The following is a 14,324-nucleotide window of genomic DNA, read 5'->3' on the forward strand; positions in this document are numbered from 1 at the left end:
AAAAAAAAAAAAAAAAAAAAAAATGCAATTTTTGAACTAATTAAGACAATTTAGAAATCAACAATGGAGAAGTGGAAATTTCATTGAAGAGAATTGTAGTTTAGTGACAAAAAAATTCTGCAAAACAGGTTTATTTTGCACCAAATAGTTTAATTTTGTACTCGATTCATGAATTTTTAGGCCAGAAAAATATAAATTTTCTACAAAACTGTTGGAAGTTTCAACGCGAGAATATAAATTTTGAATAACAAATTTAATTTCTTACTAATCAATTGGATTTTTTCAAACAACAAAAAAATTGTTTAATTTTTAGTTGAAAAAATGAATTTAAAATTAATGTAAGATGGATTAGTTTTCAACCAACAGATGCATTTTTAAACAAAAAAATTAATTTTTTACCAAATGTATTATGGAGAGAGTTCGACCAATTTTTTTTTTTGTTTATAAGAAAATAGAATTCTCTACCAAATTAGTGAATTTTTAAGCCGAAAAATATCAACAAAGCATTTAAATTTTCAGCTAAGCTCTAAAACTCTAAAGTTAAACTCTTTTGTGAAAATTAATTTTTGTTTGAGGATTCATAATTTTCATTGAAAATTCTTATTTTTGGTTGCAAAATTAAGCTATTTTGTGGAAAATTTGTTTTTTTGGTAAAAAATTAATTTTTTATTTAAAAATCTAATTATTTCAGTTAAATATTTCATCATTTTAGTTTCAAAAAATACATGTCTGGTTAAAGATGAATTTTTGTTAACTAAAAATTTAACTTGAACTCTTTTGTAAAAATTAATTTTTGTTTGCTTGAGAATTCATAATTTTAATTGAAATATCATATTATTTGTTGGAAAATTAAGCTCTAATTTGTGGAAATTTTTTTTTCGGTTTAAAATTAATTTTTCAATAAAAAATGTAATTATTTTAGTTAAATATTTCATCATTTTAGTTTCAAAAAATGCATATCTGGTAGAATATGATTTTTTTTAACTAAAAATTTAACTTGTAATTTTTGGTTGAAAAATTTCCTTATTAGTTGAAAATTAGTCTTTTTCGGTAGAAATTAAACTTTTTGGTGGAAAATTCACCTTTTGGGTTAACAATTCATCTATTCCAGTTCAAGATTTATCATTTTAGTTGAAAATTCATCAAATTGGTTGAAATAAAAATTTTTTCATTAAAAATGTGACTTCCATTTTTGGATAAAAATGGATTTTTATTCAAATTCAAAATTTGGTTGAAAATTTGTCATTTTTAGTAGAATATTAAACCATTTTGTTGGAAATTTCGGTATTTTGTTGAAAAATCGTCCATTTTTCCAAAAAATTAATCTTCTTTTCTAACAAAATTCATTTTCTACCTAAAAATGACAATTTTTCAAGAAAATATAGGAATTACAGTTGGGTCAGACCAAAATTTTCTTCTTTTTTTTATAGGGAATGGTTTAACTGCGATACGCCACCTGGTGACGAAAATTCGAACTAAACAGAATAGGAACGATTTTTAAAATGAATTTTAATTTCTGCATAAAAGTGTTTTAACCATTTTTTTTGGAGTTTAAAGTATTTATTGGATAATAAAAATAAGTTTTTATCGGAAACGAAGTGTTTTAGATGGAATTTACATATTATACAGTGAAAAACCACATTAGTATAAAGTTTATTTAAGCTTAAAATGCATTGAAACTCACATGAAATAATGAAATAATCGTTTTTTTTTAAACCTAATTGACAAAATTGTACCTACTCTTTCTAGATCCATTTTTCGGCACCATGTGGCGAAATGGTAGACCACCATTCCCAAGTAGAAAATAGAATTTTCTGCCAAATCAATAAATTTTCACGCCAAAACATTTCAACAAAGGATTTACATTTTTAGCGAAATATGTAATCATTGATATTTCAAAAAAAAAAAAATTAATTCAAAATAAACAGATTTTACAAACAGAAACTAATTTTCAACAATATGCTTTAATCCTCAACTATAAAAAAGATTAATTTTTCACCAAAAAGTTGCAAATTTGTCTATATTCTTTTTTTATCCTTTCTAAAATTTTCAATTAAGAAATCCTGTTTTCAATACATAATTGCAACAATGAATTTTCTACTGAAAGTGAAAAAAATGAATTTTTAATTAAAACTGTAAATCTTTTTAAGAAACAGAATTTTCTTCGAATAAACTAGTTTAATTTTTAAGAAAGTAGTTGAATTTTCAGTGTAAAAAGAGGAATTTTCAACGATAAATGTAATATTTGACATTTCAGTAAAACACTTGAATCTTCAACTAAAACAGATTAATTTTCATGTAAACAGTTTCATTAAAAAAAATGATTCTATACAAAAAAAAAACAAGAATTTTCAATAAAATAAATCAATTTCCAACCAAACATTTTAATTTTCTACCGATTTGTTGAATCCTCGAACCTAAGAAATGAGTGTTTCACCAAAAAGGTAAAATTTCTACAAAAAGAGATTAACTTTCAATTAGCAAAATAATTTCTTAGTCAGAAAAAAAAATTTATGGAATTGTAGAATTTTCAACAAAAATGTTTTAGTTTGTGAACCAAATAATAAAATTTTTAACCAGAAATTCAATAGTAGACTTAGACTTTTCAACTGAAAATAATGAAATTTCAACTAAAAGTAGTTGCCTTTTCTTATTGGGATGTTATCATTGTTGTCGCATTTATTTGTTATAAATAAATAGGAATTTTTATTATTTATATACTAACGACTAACGGTTTAAATAAAATTTTAAACTCATTTTTAACACTTAAAAAATATTAATATGATTAATTTTTAGAGCCAGGAATCAGAAAGCAACGAAATGGACGACGTCGCTGCCTTGGCGGAAAGTATCCAACCGAAAGGAAATACGTTACTCACGACAAGTGTAAGTATTTTTATAAAATATTATTTCTAATTTATAATTGCCTTCACTATCCAAAGCAGCTTTGCTCTATTTTGCTCGCTGCTATTTCAAGGGAGGCAGAGTATAAAGCGATCGTTACTGATAGAAAAATGTTAAGCATTCGTTTCGGTGACCACGCGACAAAATTGTTTAGTTTTCACATACATTTTTGTCTTTAACAGGAGTGTCTAGCGACCCTGAAAATCTTGAATCCTCCGTGAAACAATTCATAAGGATTTCAAGAATTTAAAGAGTTCAAAAAGGGTAGAATTGCACTAGATTTCCAAGATTTTAAACAATTTCTCAAAAGGTTTCAATAAATTTGAGAAAAATTCAAATGATTTCAAACAAACACAAAAAGATTTAAGAAATATTTCAAATATTTTCATGCAAATTTCATAAAGATTTCAAAACAGATACAGTACACTAGATTTCAAAGATTTCAAAACATTTTAATAATGGTTTTAAACGATTTCAAATTTGTTTAGAAGATTTGACAAATATTTTCACGATTTAATCAAAATTTCACGGAGATGTCAAAAGAATACATGAATTTCAAAATTTTCAAAACATTTCAGACATTAAAAATAATTTCAAATATTTGAGGTGATTTCAAATAAATACACAGGATGTAGGATAGATTAAAAGAATTTAATTTTTTTGTAAGATTTCAGAACATTTTATAGGTTGTAAACAACTTTAAAAGGTTCCAATAAATTTTAGAAGAATTTCATAAATATTTTACAATTATCTCAAAAATTTTAAAAAACTTCACGAAGGTTTTACAAATTTCAAGGATTTCAAAGATTTTACAAAATTTTTAGAAGATTTGACAGAAATTTCAAGATTTTAAATATTTTCAAAAGATTTCAAGGAATTCGCAAAATTTAAGAAATTTCACCAAGATTTCAAAAATTTCAAAGATAATAATTTATTTCTGATTCTGCTTCCTTTAGAAATGCAGGGTGACCGCTGGACCAGGAAATCGGGAGATTTTTGAGACCGGGAAATGACAGTGAATTTTTTTTTAACCAGGCATTTAAAAAATTTGTAGAAGAAAGAAATTTAAGTAATTACTTGAATTGTTATGTTTTTCAATTGTGCTATTCAGCTTACAATGCGTAAATTCAAAAAAAAATTTACTTTAAAAATTGTCCATTTAAAATTTTTATTTCTAAGCTTACATTTTTAATTTGTATAATTTTTATATGCTTTCTTAAAGGCTTGAACTAATAAAAAATATAAGCCTTTGATTTTTTAAAGTTTGGATAAAAAACATTTTTATTTAATAAATAAATATATTTTTTTTAAACCAGTTCTTCAAAACTTCAGAATTTTCAGGTTTCAACGTTTAAACGATTTCAATTTGAAACAAACAAATTTTAAATAAATGTGAACGTGGGACTGAAAGTTTATAAACTATTTTCAACTTAGAAATAACTTCATAATAATATGTTCTTAATTAAAGGATTTTATTAAATTAAAAAGATTGTCTAAAATATTCAATTTTTAACCCATTTGAATTGAAATTTTTCATAAAAAAAAAGATTAATTATTGAATATTTAGAAATATTTAAATTTTTGTTTAAGACAGGTAGGTAAATTGAAACCAAATATTTAAAAGTAAAGAAGCTTTAACTGAATTTTTTGACATAGAAAACCTGGAATGGTTAAAAGTTTCGAAAAATGCTTAATTTTTAAGTGAAATTTTTAAATTTTGATGTATAATTTACAAATGAACATTCGTAAGAAAAATGTTGAGTAATTTTAAGAGATATTTAGGAGTTTTAAAAAGATTCAAAATTATTATACAAATTTTAGAAAGTTTTCTTAAAATTTTCTAGAATCTTTTTTGAAAATTTTGTTTAAGTCTTTAAAAGCTTTTTAAATATTCTTATAAAATAATTTTTCAAAATGAAAAATTATTTCAATTTTCCTAGGAGTCTTAACCCTTAAAGGACACAATTTCATAAAATTACATAAAGAGCATGTTGGGTGTTCTAGACCCAAGGGTATTGAAACGTGTGTTGTGCTGACGGTATTGGATAGTTTTTTACAAGAAAATCAATGAATGATGTTTAATCTATCTAGTTTAAGGAGAAAAGGCTTTCATAACAGTTTTTGAAATTTAAAGTAGTTAAAAAAATCATTTTTGGAAAAAAATTTTTTTAAATAACTTCTTTTCACTCTAAAATCCATAACTTTTTAAGTTTTTGATATTTTTACTTGAAACATTTACTTGAATACTTCCGAGATACTGCGCTAAAAATAAAAATAAAAGCTTCAATTCAATGAAAAATGAAACACCGTACTTTGCGTGATTAAATGATTTTATTTTTTTTTATTATTATCTTATTTTGGTCCCTTCAATAGCTTAATTGGAAAAGCACCTGACCGGAAAAGAGAAGTTTTGTTATTCGATTCCCAATGGATTGAAGATGGTAGTAGGATCTTTTTTTCACGAAATAATTTTAATTTTAAATGATTTTATTGATCTTAAACTGCGTATAAAAATCAAAATTCTGTAAAATCACATAGAAAAATACGTTTTCATGTCATTTGTTAATCTGGCGCCATATGTTCCATTTCCTTAAATTTGGTACGTTTTGTTAAAGCTAAAGTCGCCATTTAAGGGTTAAGAAAATGTTTTTATTCTTTTGAAGCCTTTCACAATTTTTGAAAATAATTTAATTTTCTTGTTTAAAATCTGCGAAAATCTATACATTTTGTTTTATATTAGGCTATCATTTCAAGTTTTACATTAAGTTTGAATCTTTTCAAAACTTCTACATGTCTCTTAAAATTACTCAAATTTCGCCTACAAATAATAAATGTTAAATTGTTATTTATACATTCAAATTGTAAAGAAATTTTCTAAAATTTGTAGGATTTTCTGAAAATTTTCGAAAAAATTCAATTCGTTTTGACAGATATTTAGAAGTTCTGAAAAAAGTTCAAAAATAAATTTAAATTTAAAACAACTTCTAGATTTCTCAAGATTTTGAAATAAAATTTTGAAGCTTTTCAAGGATGTTTAAACTATTTAAAAAGAAATAATTGAGCTTCTAATTTAAGAAGGGTTCAGTTTAAAAAATGTAAATTTTTCAATATTTAATTTTTCTAGCTTAAAATTCCTTAAACTTATATAATTTTGAAAATGTTGAAGTTCATTGATTGATTTTTTTTAATTTAGAAAATTAAAAATAAAAGCGTGGATTTATATTTTTTTGTTACATTTTAATTAAAAAATTTTAGATTTCAATTTTAAAAGTTCAAAATTTAACAGTTCCCCTTTGAGTGCGTTCTTTTGCACTTCATTTTTGATTGCCTCAAGTGGAATTTTTTTTAGCTTTAGTGTTCCATTTTATAAATTTCGTTGACCGTGAAAAATGTTATCGAACCAGGAAATGACCATCCTGGAATTTTTGGCCAATAAAACAATTAAATGTTTCTATTTCTACGTGTGTAAAAACGGTTATTCGATTATTTGATGTAAAAAAAAAAATATATTATACCGGAATACCTTGATTTTTCTCTCCCAAAGTATCGCCTGGACACCCTGTTTAAACGACTTTTTACCATCTAGTAACATCTTTATTGTTTTTCGTTTTAGGTTGTGACAAAGGTTCCTTTCCTTTTGAAACATACGTTACGAGAATATCAGCATATTGGTTTAGATTGGCTCGTGACGATGTACGAGAGGAAGTTGAATGGAATTTTAGCCGATGAAATGGGTCTGGGTAAAACAATTCAAACAATCGCACTTTTGGCGCATTTGGCCTGTGAAAAGGGAAACTGGGGTCCGCACTTAATTATAGTTCCTACGTCTGTGATGCTAAATTGGGAAATGGAATGCAAAAAGTGGTGTCCAGGTTTTAAAATTTTAACGTACTATGGTTCGCAAAAGGACCGAAAAATGAAAAGAACTGGTAAGTATTTTCATGCGTAATATTGATTGGAAAATAAATCGAGAGTTGTGTGAAATTTCGAAGAGAATGTAAATCAAAAATTTGATAATAATTTTTTTTTTAGGTTGGACGAAGCCGAACGCATTTCACATTTGCATAACTTCTTACAAACTCGTGATTCAAGATCATCAAAGTTTCAGAAGAAAAAAGTGGAAGTATCTGATTTTAGACGAAGCGCAGAATATTAAGAATTTCAAGTCGCAGCGCTGGCAATTGCTTCTCAATTTTCAAACTCAGAGGTGAGCCATTTTTTTTTTTTTTTTCGCTAGTTTATATGGTATAAAATTTCTCGCTGCCGACCACAGTTCAGGGAATTTGATGCCTGAGACTGTTTATTATTTTAAACAGCGAGATAGTAAAATTCTTCATAAAAACTCGTGTGTCTGAAAGAGGAAATTATAGGGCATGCGTATCCTGTCTGGAGAAACAATATTATTTTATAACTCAAGGTTGTTGTTGAGGAACCCTGAAAAATTTAATATACATTGTCCGGGTGTCTCTACCTTGTCTGGAAAAACCGGGAAATTTCTAGGGCGTGCATAATTTTGTTTTAAATTGCAATATAAAATTGAATATCAATGGTACTTTATTTTGTTGTAAAGTAGCTTTATCTTAGTGATTCTTTTCATGTATTTTTGTTTTAAATTCCTTCTTTTTTCTTACATGAAATTAATTTTGTTTCAACTGATAATTTAACTATTTTATTTTTGGTTGAAAATTGATTGTTTTTAGTTTAAAAATCATTTTTTCTCGGCTGAAAAATCTTTATTGATACTTTAAATTAAAATCTTATTTGTTGAGGTATCAAGTATTATATTTTTTGTTGAAAATTCATTGATTAAGATTGAAGTCAACACGTTGATTGAAAGTTTCTTAAAAGATCATTTTTTTTGTTTAAAGATTCATAATTTTAGTTGAAAATTCGTTGTTTTTTTTTTTTTTTTTGTTATAAATTATTTTATTGAAATGAAAACTTAATTATTTTGTTGAAAATTCTACTTTTTTATAGAAAATACATATTATCGGCTTGAAGATTAAACAATTTGGTATAGAATTCAGCTATTTGGTACTAAATTAAATTATTTGGTACAAAATTCCTTCTTTTTTTTTTATTTATTATTGAAAACGAGTTTTTAATCAAAATTTAACTACTACATTTTTGGTTAGAAGTTGGTTTTTTTTTCCGTTAAAAATGCAACTATTTAGTTGAAAATATTTAGTTGAAATATTTGGTTAAAAGTTGACAAATTTTGTTAAAAATTCATCTTTTGTAGTAGAAAATCAATTTTTTGTTCAAAATGCAACTGTATTTAAAAAAGAAATTGTTTTGGTTCTCTTGGGGATTCAAGTATTTTGTTGTAAATTCATCCTTTTTGATTATATTTAACTTTTTTTTAATGTTACATTTTTTTTGTGCAATATGAACTACTGCATTTTTCATTAAAATTTGCTTTTTTTTGTGAATGAAATTTCAATTACTTGGTTAAAAGTTCAACTCTTGTCAAAAATTAATTTTTTTGCTAAGATTCATCCTTATAATTCAAAATGCATCTCTTTGGTTGAAAAATGAGCCAATTAAAAAAAAATGGGTTTTTTCTTCAGCTGCATATTATTTTCTTTAATTTTTTGGTTTTATACTAAACATGTAACTATTCCAGTTGAATATTCCAATTGTTTGAGTTTACAAAGCATATCTTTTGATGGATATTCTTTTTTTAACTAAAAATGTAACTTCAGTTTTTAGTAGAAAAGTCCTTTTTTGGTCGAAATTAATCACCTTGGTTAAATGTTGAATTTTACGTTGAAAATTAAATTATTCCAGTTCAAGATTTATCATTTTAATGAAAAGTTCGTCCTTTTGATTTAAAATTCAATTGTACCAGATGAAAATTCAAGATTTTATTCAATTTTTGGTTTACAATTTGTCTTTCAGGTTGAAAATCTAGGAATTTTGTTCAAAATTCGTCTTTGTAGAAATTAATCTTGTTAGTTGAAAGTTCATCATTTTAGTTGAAAATTCGTCAGTTTTTTTTAAATGTAACTATTTCTTTTAATTATTTTTTGTTGAGGTAGAAATTGTTTTTTTTTTTTTTTAACTGAAAATGTAACTTCAATTTTTGGTTGTAAAATCATATTTTTTACTTAAAAGTTCAACCATTCGGGTTGTAGGTTCATAATTTTATTTGGAGATCCATCAGTTAGATTGAAAAATAATTTTTTAAATGAAAAATTTAATTATTCTATTTTTAGTTAAAAATTGATCTTTTTAGTTCCTAATTTGGTAAAAAATTAATCTTGTTTGAATTTTTTCTTTTTTTGTTGAAAATTCAATTATTCCATTTAAATATTTACAACTTATGTCTAAAGTTCATTTTATAAGTACAAAATTCTGCTAGTTCAGATTTCTTATTTTTCAGTTAAAAATTCATCAGTTCAGTTGATTTTAATTGCAAATTCTTATTTTTGGTTGAAAATAAAACTACTTGGTAGCAATTTGAATTCTTTTACTGAAAATTCATATTTTTCGTTTAGAACTCATCTTATCACAGTTATAGATTCATAACTTTGGTAGAATTTTTTTCTCTGAAAAATTAATTTTTTAAACTGAAAACTTATCTTTTTCAATTTTCGTTGAAAATTGATAATTTTTTAGATAAAAATTTAACTTATTGGCTAAGAATTCATGTATTTTGTTGAAAATTATTCTTTTAGTAGAAAACTGATCTTTATGATTGGAAAATGCAATATTTTTACGTGTGAAAAATTAGGAATTTGAAGTGGTTTAGAGTGAGTTCAAAAATAGTACTTCTACACTGAATTTTAATCAGAAGAAAATCATTGTAAAATAATTTATTAAAGCTTTTTAAATTAAACATATTTATCCTTTGCTAATGTTGTTTTTGTAAATTAAAAAAAAAAAAACTTCAATTTTACATATGAATATTAGTCTTAGATATTTACAAGGTTTGAAAATTACATTCTTTATAATAACATACTATGAAAAATTATACCTGGAAAAAATGTGAGATTGTCAAGAAATTTTTTACAGGATTTAAGTAGAGATCCTGATCGTTTTTTGTTTTTTTTTTTTTTTTGTTTAATTCACAATTATTTTCAATTTGAAATGTTATTTTTTCCGATTGCAGGAGGTTATTACTAACGGGAACGCCGCTTCAGAATAATCTGATGGAACTCTGGTCCCTGATGCATTTTCTGATGCCAAACGTTTTCCAATCTCACCGAGAATTTAAGGAATGGTTTAGCAATCCCGTGACCGGGATGATTGAGGGAAGCAGCGAATACAACGACAATATTATTCGACGACTTCACAAGGTCTGTACGTACTGCTTTTTAAGGAGGTTCTAACAATAACAAAAAAAAAAAAACTTCTCGCTGCCGACCACAGTTCAGGGAATTTCATACTTGCAACTGTTTTTATTTTTTTTTTATTTTAAACAGCGAGATAGTAAAATTTTTCATAAAAACTCGTGTGTCGGTAAGAGGAAATTATACGACATGCGTATCCTGTCTGGAAAAACAATTAGACTTATTTTAATATTTCGTAGATTGAATGAATTAGTTTCAAATTGGGCAGTTTTTTCACTTTAACCAAATTTTGTGACTGAGAAATTCTTTCACTTAAAGTGTAGAATCAGCCTAATTTAAAAGGGAGTGTCTGCACTACTTGGAAAATATGGTAAACCTGGAATTGTCAGAGATTTCTCATGTACCTTGAAAACCCTATAATTGTGTGGGAATTTTTATTTTTTTGGTCGGAATTTTGTCGAGGTTGTGCTTAATTTTTTAAATTGAAATATATAACTGAGTAAAAGTAATTCTTAATTTGTAAAAATAGCTTTATATTACTTTATTTTATTATTTGGTTGAAAATTGGTTTTTTGTTTGTTTGAAATTAATTTTTTTAAATTGAGAATGAACCTATTCTATTTTTTGTTTTAAAATGATCTTTTCGTAGTTCAAAATAAAAGTATCTAGTGGAAAATTCATTTAGTTTGTTGGAAAACCGTTGTTTTTTTTTTTAGAAATTTATTCTTCTTGGTCGAAAATTAAAGTATTTGTTTAAAAATTCAAAAGTTTGCTAGGAATGTTTTCTCTCTATGCTGAAAAATTTTTCTTGTTTGAAAATTCAACGCACGTTGAAAAGTCGTATTTTTTTATTTGAAATATCGACTACATTTTTCGATCATAATTCATATTTTTTGGAATGAAGATATAATCACTTGATTGAAAGTTAAACTCTTGTTAAAAATTAGTTGTTTTTTTTTCTTCACAATTTTAATTGAAAATTCATCATATTGGTTAAAAATGATCTATTTTGTTTAAAATTTCGTTTTTTTTTTTTTTATTATTAATTTTTGTTACTGAAAATTTAAATATTTCAGTTGAGTCTATAATGATTTTAGTTAAAATTCATCTCTTTTGTTTGAACATTAATATTTTTAACTAAAAGTTTAACGATTCAATTTTTTGTTAAAATATTATCTTTTTTTATGTAGAAATTAATCTTGTGTTTAAAAATGCAACTATTTTTTGGATTGAGAATTAGTTTTTTAAATTTGAAAATATAACCTATTTTGCCATTTTCTTTGAAAATTCATCTCTTTGAAATAAAATGAATTTTTTAAACTAAAAATTTATATTTTTCATTTTTGGATGACAATTTATCTTTTTTTTGTGTGGAAAATTCATGGGTTTCCTTGAAATTTGTTGTTGTTGAAAGTTCAACTCTTTCAGTAAAAGATTCATAATTTTAATTTAAAATTCATCACTTTGTTTAAACATTCTTTTTATCTCAATTGAAATTTAAACATTCGATTTTTGGTTGAAAATTGGCCTTTATTTAAAAATTCAACTATTTGGTTAAAAATTAATATATTTTGTCAAAAAATCGTCTTTTGTTAGAAAATTAGTCTTTTAGTATGAGAATCTTCTTGTTTAAAAATTCATCTTTTTGTTAAAAATTTTATTTTTTTGGTTTATTATTCATCTATTCCAGTTGAAGATTCATCAATTTTCTTGGAAAATTTATCGAATTTTTGTAAGCAAAATTAATTTTGTTAAATGAAAATTTAGCTGTTGCATTTACATTTGAAAACATCCAGTTTACTTAAAAGATCAATTGTTTAATTGAAAATTGGTATTTTTTAGTTAAAAATTCAAGTGTATGGTTGAAAATTGGTCTTTTTTAGTTGTAAATTTAACTATTTTGTTGAAAAATGCGCTATCTATTTTTTTAATGCGGCTAAAACTTGAACTCGTGAAACCAATAAAAATAATGATTAAATTATTTCTAAGCCCAATTAAAAATTTAACTTAAAAATGCTACCTGGTTTCACGATTTTAGTATTATTTAATATTATAGTAAAATAATATAGTATAGTCTGTAAAAACTTTCTAAATTTTACAAATTTGTAGAGAAAATATCCGTCCAGCTTAGATTTTAACCGTTTTTTTTTTAAATTAGTTAAGTTGTGATTTTTTCTATTATATCATTCAGTTTAGAATGCGTATTTGAATAAAAATAATTTCAAAATGCAGTTTTAAAGACTTGAACATATAATAGTTAGAAACGTTTGAAATCGAAAATTTTTGATAACAAACATTTTTGGTTGATCAACTGTGAAACTTTTTTAACTGAAACTTTATAACCTTTTTTTAAATTTTAAATAATATATTTATGATTAAAGGCTTTTATTAAATTTCAGTCTAAAATATTAAATTTTTTAACTACGTAATTTAAAGTTTTTTAATTAAAAAAAGAACAGTAACTCAATATTTAAAAATAGCTGACTGTACAGTCAAAATCAATAATTATAATCAAAATACTCAAAACGGAACAAAAAAACTAAACTTTGAAAATTACAATTTTAATTGTTCTATTTAAAAAAAATCAATTTGTTAGTAAACTTCTTAAATTTTGATGTATAAATAACAATTGAACACCTATTATTCTTGGAAAAAATCGAGCAAGTTGAAGAGATATTTACCGATAAAGCCCAGCTATTATCTAAATTTCGGTGCAAATATTCCACGGCCTAATTTGAAATCAAATATAGATTTTGGCAGATTTCGAACATAAAATTTAGAAGCTTTTTAATAATAACATTTTTTAAGATTGCTAGGAAAATTGAAAATGATTTTTTTTATTATTTGAAATTCGAATAATTTAAAAAGATATTTAGAAGTTGTGAAAAACTTTAAATAATATTTTTGAATTTAAAAAAAATTCGAAACAAGATGTAAATGTTTCAAGGTCTTGAAATAGAATTTCGAAGCATTTTAAGGATTTTTCAATTGTTTAAAATTGAAATAACTTAACATAACATAATTCAGAATAATGCCCGGGAATTTCAAATTTTAACAAATTCCGAGCAAGCGCTGAAGATTTTCGGAAAGGAACAAAATTCTAAATTGAAACTGGTATTTATCCGAAAGAATTATAATTCTTCTTGGAACAGGGAATGTTACAATTTAAATCAATTCCGAGATGAAACAGGGTGAAACTTTTTTTTAGAATGAATTCTAATTCCAAGTTGAAACGGGATATTTTTGAGAAAAATTGAAATTATAAATTGGAACAGGGAATTTTACAAAAATTCGAATTCTTTTTGGAAACGGAAAATTTTCGATAGCAATTCTCAATGGAAAATTAAATTTTTCCAACCAAATTATTGTTCTGTGTTAAAACGAGGTATTTTCGAAAAAAAATTAAATTATGAATTGTAGTAGGGAATTTTTTCAAAAAGTTCTAATTCTTGAAATTAGTTGAAATGGAAAATTTTCGAAAAGAATTAAAATTTTGGATTTAAATAGGAAACTCTCAATTTTTGACAATTGATAAAAGTTAAATATTTGCAAATGACAATTTAACTGCATTTATTTTAAAATTGTGCTGTTGAAAAGTGTAAGTAGCTTATATAATATACGTGCAAATTGTTGAGCATTTTAATACAAAATTTTTTAATTGCAGTTCAGTTATTATTACTTCGAATGGAACAATTAGATTTAGTGTTCCATTTTTAAATTTCGTTGATTGTGAAAAATGTTTGCGAGCCGGAAAATGAGCGGGAACTTTTTTCTTTTAACAAAAACGATCACCCTGAAAACCCCTGCAATTATCAGAGAATTATTTCCACGGTTTGAGTAGACACTCTCTAAAACGGATTTGATCAATAAGCTTATATTATATTATAAAGAAAAATGAATTTGAATTTAACCGAAATATTCTTTTTTAGGTCTTGCGACCTTTTTTACTCAGAAGGTTAAAAAGCGAGGTGGAGAAACAACTGCCAAAGAAATACGAACACGTTGTGATGTGCCGGTTATCGAAAAGACAAAGATACCTTTACGACGATTTCATGTCCCGGGCTAAGTGAGTATATCTTTACATGTTGTCAAATTGTTTTCCTATTCGTTTCTAGATTAACTCTT

At 24.6% G+C, this 14,324-nt stretch overlaps 1 protein-coding gene across 5 annotated transcripts in view; it reads left to right on the forward strand.

Annotated features, from left to right (window-relative positions):
• LOC117177849 (helicase domino) overlaps positions 1–14,324 on the forward strand; it is a 91,610-nt gene that overhangs the window by 29,390 nt on the left and 47,896 nt on the right. For all 5 annotated transcript variants that reach the window (XM_033368845.1, XM_033368848.1, XM_033368844.1 and 2 more), the window contains exons 9-13: positions 2,797–2,886; positions 6,518–6,833; positions 6,937–7,111; positions 10,019–10,205; positions 14,129–14,265. In XM_033368845.1, the coding sequence (XP_033224736.1) occupies positions 2,797–2,886; positions 6,518–6,833; positions 6,937–7,111; positions 10,019–10,205; positions 14,129–14,265 (905 nt within the window). The remainder of the gene's footprint in view (positions 1–2,796; positions 2,887–6,517; positions 6,834–6,936; positions 7,112–10,018; positions 10,206–14,128; positions 14,266–14,324) is intronic.

The sequence above is a fragment of the Belonocnema kinseyi genome, chromosome 8 (genome assembly GCF_010883055.1).
Source record: "Belonocnema kinseyi isolate 2016_QV_RU_SX_M_011 chromosome 8, B_treatae_v1, whole genome shotgun sequence".
NCBI classification, from domain to species: domain Eukaryota; kingdom Metazoa; phylum Arthropoda; class Insecta; order Hymenoptera; family Cynipidae; genus Belonocnema; species Belonocnema kinseyi.